This window comes from Planococcus citri, chromosome 5 (assembly GCF_950023065.1).
Source record: "Planococcus citri chromosome 5, ihPlaCitr1.1, whole genome shotgun sequence".
Classification (NCBI taxonomy): Eukaryota; Metazoa; Arthropoda; class Insecta; order Hemiptera; family Pseudococcidae; genus Planococcus; species Planococcus citri.
In genome coordinates, this window is record NC_088681.1 from 9,934,001 (window position 1) to 9,956,140 (window position 22,140).

The window sequence follows — 22,140 nt, forward strand, 5'->3', positions numbered from 1 at the left end:
GCAAAACTTGAGTCTTCTCTACGTTTTTTGCAAAATTTGAAAATTTTCCGCAATTTTGGTTAAGGAAGTAGAATTTTTTCGCAATTTTAATAGATAAATCAAAAACTATTTTTTTTCATTTTGAAAAAAAAAGATTTTTGCAAAAAAAAAACAGATTTTTGCAACAAAAAAATGCCAAATTTTTACAACAAAGAAACAGATTTTTGCAACAAAAAACACAGATTTTTCCAACAAAAAACACAGATTTTTCCAACAAAAAAAACACAGATTTTTGCAACAAAAAAAACACAGATTTTTGCAACCAAAAGAAACACAGATTTTTGCAACAAAAAGAAACAGATTTTTGCAGCAAAAAAAAAACAGATCTTTGCAGCAAAAAAAAAACAGATCTTTGCAACAAAAAACTACCAGATTTTTACAACAACAAAAAAAACAGATTTTTACAACAAAGAAACAGATTTTTGTAGCAAAAAAAAAACCTATTTTGGCACCAAAAAAATCAGATTTTCGCAACAAAAAAAACACCAGATTTTTGCAACAGAGAAACAGATTTTTGCAAAAACAAAAAAACCAGATTTTTGCAACAACAACAAAAAACGACAGATTTTAGCGCCAAAAAAAACAGTATTTTACAACAAAAAAAATACAGATTTTTGCACCAAAAAACTCCAGATCTTTGCAAAAAAACCAGCAAATTTTTGCAAAAAAACCGGTAGATTTTTGCAACTAGAAAACCCCAGATTTTTGCGACTGAATACACAAGATTTTTTGGCAAAATTTTCTTTTGAAAAACAAAAGGAAAAAAAGGTCTTTGTGACACTTTTTACCAAACATGGCTTTTTTCTACTTGTAATTTTACAAAATAGTATGATTTTTCGCAATTTCGAGAAAAAATAAAGATTTTTTGGAACTGAAAACTCAAAGACTTTTTGGCAATTATTCTCATTTAAAAAAAAAACAGGCTTTTCTGATCATTTTGACCCAACATGGATCTGCTTTACAGTTTTTACGTAACGGAAAGGTTTGCAATTTTGCTATAAACAGGATGTTTTTTTGCTAATCTAATGGAAAACTGTTCTTTTTTTTTGAAAGAAAAAAAAATTTATGCCAAAAAAACAAGACTATCTGAAAATTTTGACTGAAAAGAAAATTTTTTCTCGGAATTTCAGCAAAAAAAACAAGACTTTAATTTTTGCAATTTGAATAAAAAAGTGTTTTTCTTTTTGCAATTTTGGCGATAAATGTGACTTTCGTTTTTGTGCATTCCTGATATTGATTAAGGTTTGGAAAACACTGAATTTGGGAAATTGGTCATTTGGAGAAATGGCGTTTTAGAGTTTTCCATTCGAAAAAAAACGTATTTGGAAGTATATCCAGGAACTATAAACCTGGGATTCTAAAACTTTGTTTGTTTTTCTTTTCGTTTTGACAGAAAAAAAATCAGCACCTGAAATTTTGCATAGTGGTATATTTTCAAAGCATCTTTCGACTCCTCTTTGTCCGGTTCATAAATTTTTGTGCCAGTTGAGGTACTTTCCTCGCTAGTGTTTCCCCAGTCCCCAACTTTTGCCTGAAATAGAAACATTCCGCACCTTCTAACTTCTCTCCTCAACTTCGAAGATATTTCCAAACCTTTTGCCGGCTGGTCGCGTCAAATAATAAACATATTTCCAATTACAAATCATTCAAAATGTCCACCAATCAAACATAGGCCAGAACTAACCCTCACGATCAGCAGAACAAAGGGATCGGTCGCCATTATTTGATCACTAAACTAAACCATATAAAATACGAGTACAAATAAACACAAAACAGTATGCAAACTTACCCGAATGATCATCGTGATTGGTTAACGACCCGATAGACGCAGCGTTATTCATGATATCAGGTACTTCGACGCTATCTTGAGTCGACGACGATCTCATCTTCCTCCTCAGCTTGGGCATATCGAACGGTAAATCTTTCAGGTCAACCGAGGTAGCACTACTCGACGTATCCTGCGTTGAGCTCTGAGTCAGCTGCATTTGCTGCAGTCTTCTACGTCTCAGCTTGGGCATATCGAATGGAAGATCGTTAAGGTCGTTGTTCTGCATCATTTTATTCGTATCGCTTCTGGACTCTATCGATATACCGGAATCGGACCCGTGATGTACTTCGGTATCACCAGCGGCAGCCGACGAGGACGGAGGATGAGGATGCGCGTTGTTCGTACTAAATGGTAAACTTAAACTAGCGACGTTTTTATTCTGCGGAAGACTTCGTTTGGAGGATTTATGACCGTCGGTGGTGCGTTGTTGTTGTTGTTCGGACGGACTATTCGGACGTTTAACGACAACATCCGCAGCATCGGGCGACTTGGTCGTCGTTGTGGTATTTCGATTAATCTCCGAGCTTTCGGATCCGGCCTCTTGGAACGATTTATCCGATATCGGTGACAGCACGTGCATTTTGTTCTGATTCAAGAACCTGTTGCCGAGCTGCAATCCGGCCGGATAGTGATAAGCTCCGGTTCCGACCGCCGAGTCCGAGCTGTGCGAGCTTAACGAGCTACTGTGATGGCTGTCAGTACTGGTAGTGCTTCTGTTACCTTCGCTGGTGCTGCTGCGAATCGACTCCAAGCTGCCTCCGCTGCTACTGGTCGCCATGCTTTCGGTGCTGGAGAATTTGCCGACGCATCGAGGCCTGCTTTTGATTTCGAGGATTTTCGTAGCCATAGACGCTCCTGCCGAACCGGAGGACGATATGTGACAGCTTTTGGGACGCGAGTCGTTCGTCGTCGCACTGTCTGAGATATAGGAAGTGTCGTCGGTTCGACAACATAACGAGATACGATGCTTATAATGTCGCGATGATTGTCGACTGCTGTTATGGTGATGATGATGATGACCACCGCCGCTGTGATGATTACGATTATGGTGATAGTTGTGGTTATTATTGATGCTATTCGTGCTGTTGTTATTATTACAGCAAGACGACGTTTTCGATGATTCCTTGACACGTCGTCGATGATGCGAGACGACCTCGTTACGAAAATTCTCAGCGCCTCCGGTCTTATGCGACGATTCGCTGAAACTATCGAAACTATCGTTCAAATTCGACGATGCGCTCTGCGGTAACGGTATAGTCGACGTCGACGCCGAAGAGTACCCTCGAAGCAGCGTCGTCTGATCAGCCAAATCCAAATCGGTCAAATGCTGCGATAGGTTATCGATCGACGCATCCGATTTCTGATTCGAAGCCGCCGACTTGGACGACCCAGTCAGTCTTTTCAAGCTGCACTTTCGATCCGCAGGTATATTATAATACGTAGGATTATAAGGCGTCTGAGGGGATCTCCTCTCCAGCACGTGATTGGTGACCTCGTCCAAATCCAGCGTCTCGTTCGACCGGCAAATCTTCGAATCGAAAGCAGTCTCGTAAAGGTGTCTTTGCTTCGTAGTCATATCGTCGTCTTCGTCGTCCTCCTCCTCGTTCTCCTCTTGGATATCGAACGAATTAGCAACCGCAGCTGCAGTCTCCCCGATACCTGCGGCTGTTGCGGAACGATACTTTAGTTCTTTACTAGCGGAACCGGAGGCGCCTCCGGTACCGCTGCCGTCGCCGGAGCAGCGTTTACTACTAGCATGAGATACGTCTAGACTTTGGCACTTTCGGTACGAATTCGGATCGTAGCGACGGTCCGGATGATGCTGGTCTTCGCTTTGGCTGCGTTTCAGTAGATCGCCGTAGTAATAAGGCGATTTTCGCACCTCCGTGTAGGTGTTGCTGAGCGAAGTCTTGCTGGAGGCGGACGACGGCCGGGCGGATTTCGCTAGGGCGGTGTGTTTGCTGCGGTGTTTCAGGTTCTCGTATAGCTCGGGCTCGTCATCTTCGTGTTCGTCGTCTTCGCTGGTATCTGTACGGATCAGAGAAAGGAAAAAAATGGAATTAGATGAGTTATAATCACGTTACCCGGAACTGAGTCCGAAAAGTCAGACTTCAGGAGAATAACTATTTAGAATTGAAAAAAATAATAATAATAACGTGGAGAAGGTACACATTTCATTTTTTTACGTTGTTACAAGGTTGAATGCTCTGTCTTAAAACGAGACCTTTTCATTTTTGTCTGCTGAGATGAAACGGGGATTGAAAAAATAATGAGACTAATTGTGGAAAGAAAGTTTTCAAAAGTGAGGCTAATGAGGGGAGGGAGACTGGGAGAGTAATTGTTCAACATTAGAGAAAGTTGCTCAAAATAAGCAAACTATAATTATTCAAATGAAAGTATATAGAAATTAGTTTACCAGAACCACCTGAAACACGCTGAACTGTATTGCTGTTATGTCAAACAACTAACCACAGAACTGTTCATCAGTGGATATTCATTGTATAAAAAGCTGATCAGAATGATTCTTTTGTTTGTAACTTTCTACGCTCATTCATCTCGTTACCAAAAGCGAACCTTGAGAAACATGATCAAAGATCCTAGACTTCTGATTTATGTCATCGCTCGTATCTCGCAGCTTACTTGGTTCAAGGACAAAATCAAATCAATCCAGAATCAAGTGCCGCTGTAATCTTGTAACCAGATTGCGTCAATAACTCCATTTCTCGATCAGTTTGGAGTACTCCGAGTAGAAGAAAGACTTCGAAATAGTCGCTTCTCTTATGATGTCAAACACCCAATAATCCTACACCGACAGTCAGAGTACGCCAAACATACTCACTCGACATATTCATGAGAAGTACTATCACTCTTCTCAATAGTTTACTTGCTCATTCATACTCAGCCTTTACTGGATTGTCACTGGAATTTGTCGATTAGTTAAAAATACCATAAATAATTGCCTATGGTGCACTCGCATGAAAGCTCAGACAGTCAACCAAATCATGGGTGATTTACCTACTGAATACAATAAGAGCTGTGGGATCGAAACGATTTCGGGATCAGATTTTGGTTTTGGGTTTGAAAGTTTCTCATTTCGGGATTGAATTCGTTTCAGGATTTGTTCTTCTGAGTTTTCATTTCGGTTTCGGGATTTGTTTTGGGATTGAAAAAATTGTTTCGGTTCCTGGTTAAATCAGTTTCAGTTTCAGGATTTCCAATTCAATCAATTTCAAGCCCAAATTGACAAATGGACCCGGCAAGGGAGGTTTTGATGTGAAACATTTAATGGTGTAATTAGATTAACGTTATAAATGCATATTTTGCTTAATTTGTCGAGTAATTTTTATTATAATCTGAATGATTGACAATAAAATGATGTAAAATGACCATTCGTCAGAATAAAATTGTGGGAAAAAGGCAAAAATTGAAATCCCAAAACCAAAACGATTTTGTTTTGGTTTTGGGATTGTTTTGGTTTCAACATTATTATCGGTTTTGGTGTGGGGATCAAGAAAAATATTGGTTTTGATTTCGGGGTTGGTTTTGGGATTGGATTTGAATCTGGATGTAATTGGTTCCAGTTTCTGAATCATTTTGGTCCCATAGCTCTGCTGAATGCTTACAGCAGTGTCACTATAATGGTGATCCTTCAACAATCAGATGTACCAATCATTGAACACCAAAATACATCAAGTATTACACTGCTTTCTTTGTTTGCTTAGTAACTTGCGCTATGTTCATTGATCCTGTAACCGATCTCTCAACAACTGTGTTTTTAGCCGCATTCATGCCGAAGTAAGTACACATGTGATTATGCACTCTGATAACCCAAAATGCTAAAAACGACCTCAAGGAGAATAACCCCGAACTCGCCATCAAATGGAAATTTATTTCCCCCAGAACCCCGCACCAAGGTGGAGTCATGGAAGCAGCAGTCAACGCTGGAAAGAAACATTTGCTAGCTGTGACAAAAGGAGCTGTTCAAACCAAACAAGAGTTCAAAACAATTCTCACCGCTGTTGAGGTCATCCTCAACTCTTGACCTTTATACACCTCTTGCAACTTGACTGATTTGCACAAAGTCGATGTCCTCACACCATCCATCTCATTTTCTGATTAGATCAAGCTTACTGGAGAAAGACAATCCTAGCCCTTTCAATATTTCTTTGGATGAAAAATTGACTCTTCAACATCAGCGATTATTTAGACTTTCTGGCATAACCTGAAATAGAGTTATTAAGCCAAACTACAGACTCACTCGAAATGGAAAAAAGAAGAACCAAATCTCTCAATAGGAGACATTGTCATCTTGAAAGAGAACTTGTCATTCACTTTGTTCATGGCCACTTGGCTGCAATGCCTAAGGCAAACCAGATGCCAAAGGCCGCTTACAAAAAGTCAATGTCAAAGCTACAGGATCAATTTTCCAATGAGGTGTCCAAGAACTGGTAAAGCTTCCAGTAGAACCAATTAGTGCTTGAGAATATCCTTATATAGTCGCAAAAATTGTTTTTTAATGTAAATATCAAATTTTTACTCACTCGTTAATTGTAAATTTTTGTTTTTTTACCCACTTGATGTAAATAATCTTACATAATTATATTTTTACTTGATGTAAATAGCTTAGTTTAATTACTACTCAATGTATAGATATTTGTTTCTTATAAGACCCCCTGGTCTTCCTGGGGAGCTCTGTTTAGATATAATTAGTACGCTCTATCATCATAGTTTCCATATTCTCACCTCTGTACATATTTCACTGCTCTCATTTTTTTTTTACCCACTTGATGTAAATAATCTTACATACCTAATTATATTTTTATTCGATGTAAATAGCTTAGTTTAATTACTACTCAATGTATAGATATTTGTATCTTATAAGACCCCCTGGTCTTCCTGGGGGAGCTCTGTTTAGATATACAGTAGTCCCCGCTTAATGGAATCGGTTTACGCCGAGGGACTTTCAATTCTATTACCCGGGATATTCTAATAAGCGGTCCAAGAAAAAATTTCAAAATATGTATCTTGTGTCTTTGCTTATTGTGATGCGGCATACAAAAAGGTGACCCAGACCAAAAAAACCCAAAAAAATGTTTTTTTTTTTATTTGCCATTTTTATGTATAATTGACCGTAGAATACTATAAAACCATCGCCAGTTCGCTATCTTGACGTTTAACCTGTAAAAAATGGCTCTGAAGTGAGGTAGCTCCAAGAAAAATCTTCAAAAAAAAAATTTTTTTGTTTTTTTTTTCAATATATGTACGTTGAAATATTGCTAATGAAAATACTTTTTGAAAAATGGAAAAAACGCTTCAAAAACTTTAAAACGCGTTTTTTCTCAAAAACTACATTTTTGCTCGGGGTAGTCGGGGTAACCTTTTCGTATGCCGCGTCAGAATTATAACCTTGTACTACAATCCTACTTGTATTTGGGCTTTCCCCTGGTCATAAATAAGCTTGGACTTCCTTCAGCATAATTTCCATCATTTTTACAAACAAATTTCCAATTTCTACTCATACTTATTTATTAGAATCGATTTGGGACCGGGTAAATTTCATTCGATGAACCAGAGAAAGCTGAAGGATAAAAACACAAAATCCCAAATTCTGTTGAAATTTCATCACTTTTTGATGTTTATAGGAGTCAATTTCAGTACATTTTTGGTTGTTTAGTTAGATACATTTAGTCTTTTAATATGTTTTGAACACTTTTTTGGACAATTTTCATAAAATTTTACAAAAATTTCATCATTTTTTTTTACCAATTTTCACTCATTACAAAATAACCTTCATTTTTGTGTTTTTATGCCATTTTAACATGCTTAAAACATGTCTTTTTCATACACTTTATGTTCAAATTTGTTGAATTTCCGTGATTTTCTCCAACTTTTGAAGATTAATCAATTCTATTAACTGAACTCAATGCTCCTTTTCACTACAATAAGTGATAACATTTACATGTAAGAAGATGCAAGCGTTCCGTCTCGACCCATTTCGATTCCATTATCCGAATTATTCTATTAACCGTGACTACATTAAGCGGGGACTACTGTAATTAGCGCTCTCTATCATCATATTTTCCATATTTTTACCTCTGTACATGTACATATTTTGCTGCTCTCGTTGCAGTCCACTTTTATCCAATGAGTAAATATTACGTGTATTAAAGCAAGTTCGCTTGTAATGCGTTTTTCTTTCTTTTTTATGCGTTATTACCAAAAACATGAACTAAAATTTTGAAAAATCAAAATTTTGAAAAATGAAAAATTGTTTGAATTTTGACGAAAAAATGAGAAACATTTGAAAAACAAAACTCAAAATTTGGGAAAATTGTTCAAAATACAATGCAAAACTTCTTTAAAAGAAAAAAAATCTTATAAATAATGAAAAATTCTTCAAATTTTGAGATAAAAATTTTCCAAAAAACAAACAAAAACTATGTACCAAAGTGCAAAAAAAAAAAATCAAATGCATCATCATTGTAATTTTATTTGATAGATAAATGTAAGAAGTAAATCACAAAATTGACTAAAAATTTTGAAAAACCAAGTCGATAAAAATGTATGCAAAATGAATGAATGAGCAAAAAATCAAACCAAAAAATAAATATTGAAAAATTAAGTGAATAATATACAAAATAACACCAACATCTTGTTAAAATATGAAATATCACCAAAGTTCCTCAAAAAACGGTGAAAATTGATACCAATGAAACGGAAAAAACACAAAAAATTTACTAAAAAAGTTGAAAAAAAATGGAGATACTTAATGCAAAAAATGTTGTTTAAAAAAATGTGTAAGAATGTTAGAAAATCTACAAAATAGTCGTAGAATAAAAATTGCAATAAATGTATGGAAATGTCAAAGAACTACCAAGAAAAAAAATACGAAAAAAAATTCCCAAAAAGTCATTTTATTTCACCAAAATAAATTTTAAAAAGTGTTCAAAATATCAAAAACCTAAAAAAAAGTGAAAATAGTTCAAATTCGAGTTTTTCAAAAATCTGAAACACCAATTTCAAATTTCATGTTCTTTTTTTTCTTCTTCAAAATCGACAAACAGATTCATGCCAACTTTTGATCAGTCTCGAGACAAATTCTTTCAATGTTGAGCTTTTTGGAAAAAATTTCAAACAAAATATTCCCTCATTTAAGACGAAAAACACATCTAAGATATTCATTTTTCGATCTGATCAACGTACAAATCTTTCACGCATCATCAGCCCTTTTTTTTTTACAAGACATTTGAAGAAACCGAGTACTTTTTCACTACCTCATGCGACCTCACATTCAAACAAATCCAAATACCAATACCATTTAACCGAATGAAAACAGCTTTTACAACCCTTAAAATTCCCCCAAAACGGGGTTATTAAGAATTAAGCATACATTCTCTCCTTTCACCTTCCTACTCGTATATTTCTATAGTCACACTCCATTAGATTTACAATCAATTTGATCAAAGTGTTTATTCCCGTACGTATCGAATAAAAAAAAAGTAAGTATGTACACGTTTGAAAAACAGATTCAAAACGTTTTCTCCAATTTTTTTCCCCTCACACTATGGTGATTTTTCTCGAGTTTTTTATTACCATTTCCGCTTTTCTCACCATCACTCTGCGTGTAAGCACCAAATACTATACGAGTAAACACAACAATGATAAATATTCTTTAATATATGGCATTCTGCGGGCCACCATGAATCACTGATACGAGCAGCACTGCAGAGAGAGAACCCAGAGAAGATGGAAGATTTTCGCACCACCCCCACCCTCACCCTCCTCCTCCTCTCAAGCAGTACATTTTACAAGGGTGTAGCCGTGTTTTCGGCCGTATACGCAATATTTCCTTTCGGCTGTAACAGTAAATCTAAGAAATTGCTATAAAATGTTAATAGAATATCTTAGTTGCGAACATTAGCGCAGTCGGTGGGCGGTATTATTACTATCAGAGCTTTAAATCGTTACACTTCCCTTTTTATTTAGTTATCCCTCCGATTTTTGATATGGCGAATTCGCCTTTAGCAAGTTTTTTTTTCTCCTCTTCTTTCGCTTCCGCTTTTGTAGTATTCTGTCTCTAGCCCCCCCCCCCCCCCTTACAGAAGAGGTACACCTACGCACCTAGAGTTTTTTCTGTTTTCATTTTTTTGACGCTGAAAAAGCTTTTTACTCGTTGGTGTGATGTTGTTCGACTGGAAAGAAGAATTCTTCGGCTGCAGTGGCTCGCTCGAGAGTCGAGTTATATTGAAATTTATTCGAATGGCGTTCTAAAAGCAAAGTACCATTATCGCGCAGCGGCGCTAAAATTAATGTATACCTTTTTTCTCTGTGTTTTTTTAATTACAAAACATTCTCGTACAGAAAGCCTGCGCTCGTTATGCTCTTTACACGCTAAATACTTACGCCTACCGCGCGCTTCGCTTAACGATACACAATACCCCCTCCACCCCAGCCCCATTCAGCTCGTAATATCAGCAGCAACACATTTTGTAATTAACGGACTCCGAAGCCGCAATTTATCTGATTAGGCGACTCAGACGACTCAAATGACCGAATAATCGCGTAAGGCAGTTCTGCGCCAGGAGCAAGTACGAACGAACGCCTTACGAAATGCGGTTATGCAATTTATGTATTCGACTTGTGGGTTATACATAGTACTGTGCGTTGAGTAAAGTCTTGGGTTGCTCCTAAACACGTACACTAGTTTCGTGCATTCGAATTTCTCGAAAGGCGTGAACCTTTATCTGTGTATTTTGTTATCTGTTTGAAGTTTGTAACGATGCCAAAATATTTGCATAGCTTGTTCTTCGCGGAGTTCATTCGAAGAGGCGGGGCTCGAACCGTGAACAGTTTTCAAATTTCGAATTCTCTGTAGCGTCGTTGTCGCTGCGATGCTGTAAATGACAGTGCAGCTATTTTATTAATGATGTGGAAAAGACTTCCTTGTAATGTTCGCCGTTAGGTCGATCGGTCGTGAACGATTCTTGAGTTAGAATCTATGTGGAGAATGTTTCGTGTTGGAACGATTTTGTTTAAACCTTTTTTTTTTATTTTGAAACAATTTTTTCGAAATCAGAGTAGTATCTAACAGGCAGTGAAAGTGGTGAATTTTTTCAAAAAGATGGTAAAAAAATGAAAAAAATTTAAACGCGCAACAAAAACTTTCAAATCATCGAAAAAAAAGTTTATTTTTGATGAAATTGGCAACAGTATTGGAATATGTGATTTCAATTTTTTTTTTGAACATTTTTCAGTGAAAAATTTGACTTTGTTAATTTTGTGTGTGTATGTGAGACGGGGGGGGGGGGGGGGTCGAGTGAACAGCTTTTTGAAAATTTAGTTGAAAGCATGCAGTGAAAAAAGTCGTGGAAAAGTAGCGATTTTTTCAACAAAAAAAATCTATTAGATACCATGGAAATTTTGTATACTTGATACATTCGAATATGGAGCAAATTCTCTGGACTTGAAAATTTTCAAAATTTTGAAAGGATTTTAAATTACAAACTATTTTTTCAATTCTGAACAGTTGTTTTCCAAAATTTCAGTGATTTTTTGCAGACATTTTGAAAAACTTTTTTGAATTAATTTATGATCACTTATTTTTTTTCTCAAATGGTTTTCTAATTACAAGTTTAGGAAAATTTTGATTTTTTCATCTACCCTACCTACTTTAAAAAACTTGTGAGTTGTGAACTTTTCAAAAAATTTCAATTGTCTTGAAATTTCAATTTCAAAGAACCTGAAATTTTGATTTTTCAAATCGAAAAAATTGAAATTGTGACCTTAAAAAACTGAATTTTTAAAATTTAGATATTTTTTAATTTCGTAAAACTTGCAATTTTGAATTTTAAAAACCTGAAATTTTAAATTTTTTTCCAGTTTTAAAAAACTGTAAAAATCAAAAAAAAATTAAATTAGGAATTTGTTTGTTGACATTTGTAATGGCAAAAATCTGTAACTAAAAAAAGATTCGTTCGCGACCGATTTTAAAAGAGTCATTTATGACATGGAAACGTTTCGTTCACGACTGATTCATAATTATGTTCAAAAAAGATCCATTTGAAACTGTGAACGATTCATGCGAAATGAAAAAAAATCTGTAACTACATATAAAATGATTTGTTCGCGACCAATTTTTAAAAAAGAGTTATTTATGGCATGAAAATATTTCGTTCGCGACTGATTCAAATTTGTTCAAAAAATATCTACTCGAATCTATGAACGATTCATCCGAAATGAAAAAAATCTAGAACTAGAGAATGATTCGTTCGCGACAGATTTTTAAAAAAGAGTCATTTATGGCATGGAAACGTTTCGTTCGGGACTGATTCAAATTTGTTCAAAAAAGATCTATTCGAACCGGTGAACGATTCATCCGGAATAAAAAAGTGTAGGTAACTAGAAAATCATTCGTTCGCGACCGATTTCAAAACCGAGTCATTTTGGCACGAAAAAGTTTCGTTCGCAACTGATTCAAATTTGTTCAAAAAATATCTACTCGAATCAATGAACGATTCATCCAAAATGAAGAAAATCTATAACTAGAAAATGATTCGTTCCGGGCCGATTTTCAAAAAAGAGTCATTTATGGCATGAAAATGTTTCGTTCGCAACTGATTCAAATTTGTTCAAAAAATATCTATTCGAATCTGTGAGCGATTCATACGAAATCAAAAAAATCTGTAACTAGAAAATGATTCGTTCGCGACTGATTCAAATTTGTTGAAAAAGATCCATTCGAACCTGAGAACGATTCATCCTAAATGAAAAAAATCCGTCCCAAGAAAATGATTCGTTCGCGACCAATTTTTTAAAAAGAGTCATTTATGACATTGAAACGTTTCGTCAGCGAATGATTCAAATTCGTTCAAAAAAGATCTATTCGTACCTGTGAACGATTCATCCAAAATGAAAAAGTGAGGGTAACTAGAAAATGATTCGTTCACGACCGATTTTTAAAAGAGAGTATTTATGGCATTGAAACGTTTCGTTTCGTTCGCGACTGATTCAAATTCGTTGAAAAAAGATCTATTCGAACTTATGAACGATTCATCCGAGATGAAAAAAATCCGCAACTAGAAAATGATTCATTCACGACCGATTTTAAAAAAGTCATTTATGACATGAAAATGTTTCGTTCGCGACTGATTCAAATTCGTTGGAAAAAGATCTATTCGAACCTGTGAACGATTCATCCAAAATGAAAAAGTGTATGTAACTAGAAAATGATTCGTTCGCGACCGATTTTTAAAAAAGCGTCATTTATGACATTGAAACGTTTCGTTCGCGACTGATTCAAATTCGTTGAGAACAGATTTATTCGAACTTGTGAACGATTCATCACAGATGAAAAAAATCTATAACTAGAAAATGATTCGTTCGCGACCGATTTTTAAAAAAGAGTCATTTATGGCATGAAAATGTTGCGTTCGCGACTGATTCAAATTTTGTTCAAAAAAGACGCCCGATTCAAGTTTTCAGTGAGTGATTCATTCGTTCGCGAACGATTTCTTACCAGCGAGCAAAATCGCTCGTGAACGAATCATACACAATATATTTTATTGATTGATTTAAAAAATTTTCGTTTCATCTTGTCGTGCAACATTAGATTTAATTTTCAAATGATTCTGTTATTCTCGAATGATTCATCGATTCCGAGCAAAACGTTCACGAACGATTTTTTTTTTTGAAGAATCAAAAATTGAATATGGTGTGAACATTTTTTCATTTTGGTCAAAACCCTTCTCAATACTCTCATCTCCCCTCACTTTTCAAAAAATCTTCCTCGGTCTTCCAAGCACCGTTATTATCTAGATGAATAAAACGTAATTTTAAGAACCGTTAAAAAAAAGGACACTATACAGAATCGACCAATACATTATTCTTCTGAGAATTTAACACCATTTTGTACCAAACGTCCAATAAGCACCCGCTTGCGTATAAATTTTACGTAGCCCATCAGCAGCGTGGGAAATTTAAAAGGCGATAAAACTATGGTATAGAACGAGCGAATGTACATCATAAAAATTTCTCGTACCATTTTAACGCTCGATTACGCGCGCAAATTTCTCGCCAGACAATTTATTTTCGTAATAAAAATCTGCCCCGGTTGTGATGACGATGATGCTGCAACAGTAACACGGCGGTATAGTTACACGGATACGATACGATATCGGTGAAATGAAAAAAAATATCTCTCATTCGCTCGCTCTCGAGCTCTTTTTCTCTATCTTTTTTCCGTTATTTTCCAACACAACAGTGTGGCATTATAGTACGAGTAGTATGTTCAGCAAGTCGAAGAAATTTTCTCATTCGTAAAAATACATAAAGCTGTCACATCGTGTCTTGCTCCTTCCCTTCGCTCCACCGTCTCAGTCTCAGATCACGGTACGATGACTCTCTGGTAATCTAAAACTTTACAACTTTTTTCACTCGCGCAGACAATATTTCACTTCGGGATGCGATACGATGTTTTCCCAAAGTGTACCATTATAAATTGTGCATCGGCGACAAAACGAACGAACCAGGGAGGCATGGAGAATGGTCTCTAGATGTAAAAGAAAATTCATCGCTGCTGTCGCGGAAATCATTATAGGATATATAGGCTCATCTCGCGAGCTTTTTATTTCAACCAATATTTACTCATCGAGGATTTAAGTACCTGGCTATAGGATACAACATTGGCTCATCTTATATCTCGTGAACTACGAACACGCCATCCCATGTCGAAACCACCTACCACCCCTAATGTACATTGTACACCCCTTTATTTACTCAGCACACGGCAGCTTATCGCTCAATTACGCGTCGACCAGACCCTTCGTCTTGCGAACAGTCTTCCTTCTTCACTTCGAGCATCACAAATCTTCAAAAACTTCTCGAGTAGCACGCGATCGTATGCGGTATGGTCCCTCCTTTGTTTCTTCGGGGCCGATTCACCTCGTATTATATCTTCATTAACAGCTTAACTATCTCTCGGTGAAGAAGCACCTCTTCCTTGGCTGGGTCTTTTCAATATTTTTCAGCATGACGTTGTACGTTGGGTTGGGTGCCAAATTTATGGTAGCTCTATTTGATGAAAATTCTCGCCTTTTTTCTCGTCTGCTTGTTGATTACATGCGACGAGGTACGTAGATGAAACACGAGGCTCCTGTACCCCCTGAGGGGAGAATGATTTATCGCTGGCTTGTTTCGGAGATCGAACAATAGCTCACCTGAGGCAAAAATCTTCAACTAATCAACATCTTATGCACAATACTGCCGAGCCTCTCGAGTTGAAAAGAGAAAAGTCTCTTACGTCTGCCGAGAACAAAAGAGGCTTTAAATAGCTTAAACGGATTTCATGCGAGTCCAAACTGTTTGGTTGTTCGAAGTGCTCTCTGACGAATGGCCGGACAACTTTACAGCTTGGTTCGAGCTTAAAGTACTACTACGAGCCTGTTTTAAAGTTTAATTAAACCATTATCGTTCGTTGTTAAGTTCATTAAGCGCCTTTCGTGTATATGGGACGTATTTTGGAGACCTTTTTTGCGTTCGTCGTCCGGTCGTCGTCGTCGTCGTCGTCTTTTACATACTTATCAAACTGTTGTCCCCCTCCTCTATCTCCCTGCAAAGGACTGATGATGAAGTGTAAGTGTGTGTTGTAATGAGAAGAGGTTTACAAGCGAATTAAGAATGTTAATGGAAATTTTAATCGAGAATAGGCTGCAGTCTGTAGGGTATTTATGGCTGCTTATAAATACGACGCATGTGAGGTAATAAGATAATGAAGGATTCGAGCGTAAACGTGACTGGCTGATTTTTGAGATTTTAATGTTTCAGCTTGCGAAGGAATTTTTTCTAAAAGAACGAATTTTGTTTCGAAAAATTATTTTATTAGCAGTCAAGTTTGTCACGACTCATTTGAATCAGTCGTGAACGAAGTATCTTCTTGTGATAGATAAGTGTTAAAAGAAAAAGAACGATTCGGTTTGTCTTGAGTGACTCCTTTGAATCATTCGCGAACGAATAATTTTTTAGTCTGTGATACTTTTCACCCCAGGTGAGTCATTCACTTACTTCTATAGTCTTTTATCGACAAACAACTAATGCACTTCGAACAGACCGTTCGAGAACTCTCTAGTCGGTTATAAATGACTCGTTTGAATCGGTTGCAAACAAATCATTTTCCAGTCTCGCATATTCAGGAGTCCCAGTTAATCTTTTTTCGAATAACTGGTTCTTAAATCATCAAGTTGGCAATAGAAGACTTTTTTTTAAATCGGTCGCGAACGAATCATTTTCTAGTTACAGAGTTTTTTCATTTCGAATGAATCGTTCTCCGGTTCGAATAAATCTTGTTTGAACAAATTTGAATCAGTCGCGAACGCAACATTTTTATGCCATAAACGACTCTTTTTTTAAAATCGGTCACGAACGAATCGTTCACAAGTTCAAATTGATTTTTTCGAACAATTTGAATCAGTCGCGAACGAAACATTTCCATGCCATAAATGATTCTTTTTTCAAAATCAGTCGCGAACGAATCATTTTCTATTTACAGATTTTTTTCATTTCTAGTGAATCGTTAACAGATTCGAATAGATCTTTTTTGAACAAATTCGAATCAGTCGCGAACGAAACATTTTCATGCCATGAATGACTCTTTTTTAAGAATCGGTCGCGAACGAATCGTTCACAACTTCGGATTGATCTTTTCTCAACAAATTTGAATCAGTCGCGAACGAGATATTTCCATGCCATAAATGATTCTTTGTTAAAAAATCGGTCGCGAACGAATAATTTCCTAGTTACAGATTTTTTTCATTTTGGCTGAATTGTTCACAGGTTCGAATAGATATTTTTTGAACAAATTTGAATCAGTCGCGAACGAAACATTTTCATGCCATAAATGATTCTATTTTAAAAATCGGTCGCGAACGAATCATTTTCTAGTTACAGATTTTTTTCATTTTGGCTGAATCGTTCACAGGTTCGAATAGATATTTTTTGAACAAATTTGAATCAGTCGCGAACGAAACATTTCCATGCCATAAATGATTCTTTTTTCAAAATCGGTCGCGAACGACTCATTTTCTATTTACAGATTTTTTTCATTTCTAGTGAATCGTTAACAGATTCGAATAGATCTTTTTTGAACAAATTCGAATTAGTCGCGAACGAAACATTTTCATGCCATAAATGATTCTTTTTTCAAAATCGGTCGCGAACGAAACATTTTCTAGTTACAGATTTTTTTCATTTTGGATGAATCGTTCACAGGTTCGAATAGATATTTTTTGAATCAATTTGAATCAGTCGCGAACGAAACATTTTCATGCCATAAATGACTCTTTTTTAAAAGTCGGTCGCGAACGAATAATTTTCTAGTTACAGATTTTTTTCATTTTGGATCAATCGTTTGCAGTTTTCAATAGATATTTTATTTTTTGAAAAAATTTGAATCAGTCACGAACGAAACATTTTCAAGTGGTGTTTTTTTTTTCGTTCCAAATTTCGATTCACATTGGTTTTTGATACCGAATAAATCGTGTACGATATGAAAACGAAAAATCATTCGCAAACATTCGGGTTAATCACGAATGATTCTTCAAACGGGATTCAAATCGTTCGCGAACGATTTTCTCGGAATCGATGAATCATTCAAGAACGACTAAATCATTTGGAAATGAAATCAAAATGATGTACTATGAGAAAAAATTGAACATTTTTCAATCAATCAATAAAAACTGTGAATGATTCGTTCACGAGCGATTCACTCACAGGAGACAAATTCGTTCGCGAACGAATGAATCACTCACTAAGAAAGTGAATCAAGTTCAGATGTTATGCAAGAACTTGACTAATTCTAATATGTAACATCAGTAAAAACTGGATTCAAAAATCGTTCGCGAACGATTTGCTCGGAATCAATGAATCTTTTAAGAACGACTGAATCATTTGGAAATGAAATCAAATGATGTACTATGAGAAAAAATGAAACATTTTTCAATCAATCAATAAAAATTGTGAATGATTCGTTCACGAACGATTCGCTCACTGGAGGAAAATCGTTCGCGAACGAATGAATCACTCACTGAAAAATTGAATCAGGATCAGAAGGTGTAGATGACATGCCAAAACTCGACAATTCTAATACATACAATACAATCATCAAAAACTGGATTCAAGTCGTTCGCGAACGATTTGCTCATTTTTTCATTACAGTTGTCTCACTGCTGCTGAAAAAAAAACCTATCCCTTCTATTCCAACGATCGTCAAACCCTCCCGCATCAGTTCAGTTTGAGCTGCTTCCGCCCCAGCCAAAAATATTCGGACCTTGAATTAGAATTTTCAGTTATAACCCCCCCCCCCCCCCGTTCCTTCGCATTCGCAGCCAAACCTCAAACGGAGAAAGGAAACGGATGAATTCAAAGAATGAAATGCTAACAATACAATAGTAATTCGGCTACTAATTTTTCATCGTCAAACAACATTCGTTGAAAATTCGCAACATTTCTTTCTCGTATCGACCTTTTTCTTCGGTCACAATGACGCTGCAGTCATTAATTTCACTAAAAATGAAAACGTAAAAAAAAGAAAACCTCTAACAAAAACTTCGAGACGCCGTCGTCGTCGCCGCGGCCGCCGTCGGAACAATAAACATCAATTTATAAAAACTACTCGAACACCTACAACAGGACGACGACGATGAACGGGGGTGAACCGAACGAAGGCCTTTCGCCTTTTGAAAGTGTACTTAAAAGCCGGTGCATGCACAGCACTTGGCATAATGGTGCCGGTGCCCACTTCGCTACACACATTCTCGTTCCACCTGTCGCAACACAATATAAACCAATACGACCTTTACGTGGCGACCTTTGCGAGAGCGGAACCAACCTACGTACGTTTCTTGGATTTTAAAAGCTAGAACCCCTCGTGTAAACATGCCTGCCTCCCTGCTACATACATATAAGTATTACGGACTATGGTACTCGAGACGTGTAAAAATGGCAATAAAATGTCTCGTATTGTGCCTTTTCGCGAGCTACGTTTAATTACCAAGTGGTCATTGGATTCGGTGGTCGGTGGTTGGCTGATGACGATAGGCAAAGTCAACAGTGCAGTTTTACCTTGGCCAGCCAATAGCTCGCCCAACAACGTGACAACGTGGTAACCTTGAAACGAGACATTCGTGTAAAAAGCTCCCCGATGAGTCACCGGTGACCGGTGATTGCTTTATTATTACGGTTACCAACGTCGTAATCGTAAATTATTACGTTTTAATGAATCGATAATGAAAACTTCCCTTATTGTCCTCGAAGAGTGTTGGTCGTCGTTTGCCTCGTCTTGAACTTTCTCTGCCTAGATTTTGTACCTATCCATAAACGTAATTAAATTTCGAAAAAAGTTTCCTCTATACTCGTATACGACGGTCGTATATTTCGCAGCCGTGTATCCCATCGCTTCGTACGATTGTTTACGAGCCATGTTTTGTTGCCGCGTAAAGGAATAAAAATCGACGTTTCTTCGCTATCTATTTTCATTGCCAGCTCATTCGGAAAATACTTATACTCGTACCCTCTACCCAGCAACGATGTTGTAAAAGGTAAGAAAGAAAAAACCCACCCTAAGTGACCGCTGCTGGGCTGTTTAAAAAGGTAATCTAACGACTCCCGAAGGAGCCACACGAACAAATCACGGACTCGGCCGTGTCAAACTTTTACAAAGAATTATAACGCCAGCGCAGCGTAACCGAACACGAATAGATTGTTCTCCAAAATCTACGCCACGCTTGTGATGAAGTTCAACATGAGTGACGACGATGCAACGAAAAATTAATTTCTCAAAAGTAACCTTTAAATTGGATAAAGCGCTTGAAAATTTCCCCAGATTAGGGTGAACTTTCCGGTTAAAAGTTCGATTGAAATTTACTCGAGCAAATCGTTCGAGAACGATTTTTATCATCCAAGTGAATCGTTCGCGAACGAATCATTCACAATTTTTATTGATGGGTTAAAAATGTTTGATTTTGTCTGTACATGCATGATCTGATTTTATTTCCAGATGATTTAGTCGTTCTGGAATGATTCGTCGATTCCGAGCGAATCGTTCGCGAACGATTTTTGAATCCAGTTTTTACCGATATTAAGGTAAAGTACCAGTTGTGGATAGGGGTCCCGGTTGTGGATAATCGTTCCTATGGGCTAAAAAAAAAAATTATCGCTCGTATCTTTTTCAGTAACATTTAATCATTTCCTTGCATTCATGACAACATGAAAATTCACCCATGAAGTCTATGTACAAAAGCATTGAAGTTTCAAAATGATAAAAATGCAGATTTTAAAATTTTTTAGAAGGAAAATTTCAATGATGGAGAAAAGCGAGTCAAATATGTAATTTTTCATAACTGCGGAAGTTTTTGGATAGTAATAAGATGGAATAACCACCTCTGCATATTTTTGAGAATTTTTGATTTCATTTAGTACTATTTAGAGCAGTCTTTGTCCGCAACCGGGCCAGGGGGCCCGGTTAGCGGATAATTGGAAGTTTTTAAGATTCTCTACTAAGTAATGAAATATTCTTGATTTTTTTTCTCCTCCCAAGTATTATGTAGTTCAACAGTTACACTACACAACAAAATCAAAAAAATTTGAAAAAAGTTGAAATTTGGGCTTCTCAGAGCATGTTGAAAAAAAACACTCACGCAAAAAAGCGTGAGATAACCGGCTTTTCAGAATTGAAAAACGTATTAAAAACATATTAATTACCTATATTTATATCAGTATAACAGTTTTATAAATATAAAAAAAATATCTACATCGTAATCAACTTCGGGTCAGTTATTTATTCACTAGTTTCTCAAGTATTACAATAGCGTAATTAATTTTAAATTTGCATAATATTTCAATTCATTGAAATAAATTTAAAAAACAAATAAAATCTCAATAAAGCATATTTGGATATTTCATATTGTTCTTTTTTACGAGGGTGTTCATAATTCAATTATGACTGGAAAATTTTAAAATTTCTTGGGTTAATTTTTGATTGTGATTTTAAACATTACCACGTCGTAATCAACTTCGGGTCAGTTATTTATTCACTAGTTTCTCAAGTATTACAATAGCGTAATTAATTTTAAATTTGCATAATATTTCAATTCATTGAAATAAATTTAAAAAACAAATAAAATCTCAATAAAGCAAATTTGGAGATTTCATATTGTTCTTTTCAAATAGAATTCATAACAATGTCTTTCAATATGCAAATTTTAGTATTAAATTGCTTTTAGAATTTAATAGATAGAAAATCTGACGTCATATTCGTATTCAGCGTTACAAGAAACGTACTATTTCATGTGTCGCACGAACAAAACACTTTATTTAATTTTTACCCCCTTTGGGGAGGTGCCGGGGGCCATGGATGGGGTCCAATCAAAAATCTGACGTCATATTCGTGTTCAGCGTCACCGAAAACATACAATTCGATATATCACATGCCCCAGATTTTCTTTTGAAAGTTTCACCCAAAATTGGGGGTGGGGGTGCTCCCCCTTCGTCAAAGAGTCCCATCTCGAAACCTAAATATTTCGAAACAAGAAATAAACTGAGAAATCGTTTGGGTATTAAGACAGACATTGGTGTTTGCTAAGCAAAACATTTATGCTTTAAAAAAAAATAGGTGTACCAAAAACAAAACTGATGAGGAAGTCTGCAAAAGTCTGCAAAAATGCCACCAAAAATAAATTAGGCCTACCTAAGCTGAACTGTCAGAGGAACACGTGAACCGACTGTCCATCGAGTTCCTAACAAGAAATAAACTGAGAAATCGTTTGGGTATATTAAGACAGATGTTACTGATTATTGCTAAGCAAAATATTTATTCTTAGAAAAAAATAGGTATACCAAAAACAAAACTGATGAGGAAGTCTGCAAAAGGACGCAAAAATGACAAAAAATATCACTTAATCTGAAATATCGAGGGAACGCCTGGACCGATTTTAATAAAACTCGAAATCTCAAAATTTCGGCAATACACCAGTCGGGAGGGATAAAGCACTTTGTTCAAAATTTCATAGGTTTCGAGTTGACTCTGCCACAAAATTGGTACATAAACACATATATAGGTATTAGTATCCAGACTTGTCAACTGTTGAATGGGTTAATTTTACTATACAAGTGGACTGACCAACTTGTCAACTATAGTTGACAAGTCATGGGTTAATTTTACTATACAAGTCAACTATGAGTTTTCAGAAACTTCCACCAGAGGTCGCATGGCTTAGAAATCAAGG

The 22,140-nt window shown here is 36.2% G+C and overlaps 1 protein-coding gene across 1 annotated transcript in view; it reads right to left on the reverse strand.

The window, feature by feature from the left end:
- The window catches only part of hwt (heavyweight), a 350,931-nt gene that overhangs the window by 19,149 nt on the left and 309,642 nt on the right, over positions 1–22,140 (reverse strand). The window contains exon 4 of the mRNA XM_065369707.1: positions 1,829–3,895. Within this exon, the coding sequence (XP_065225779.1) occupies positions 1,829–3,895 (2,067 nt within the window). The remainder of the gene's footprint in view (positions 1–1,828; positions 3,896–22,140) is intronic.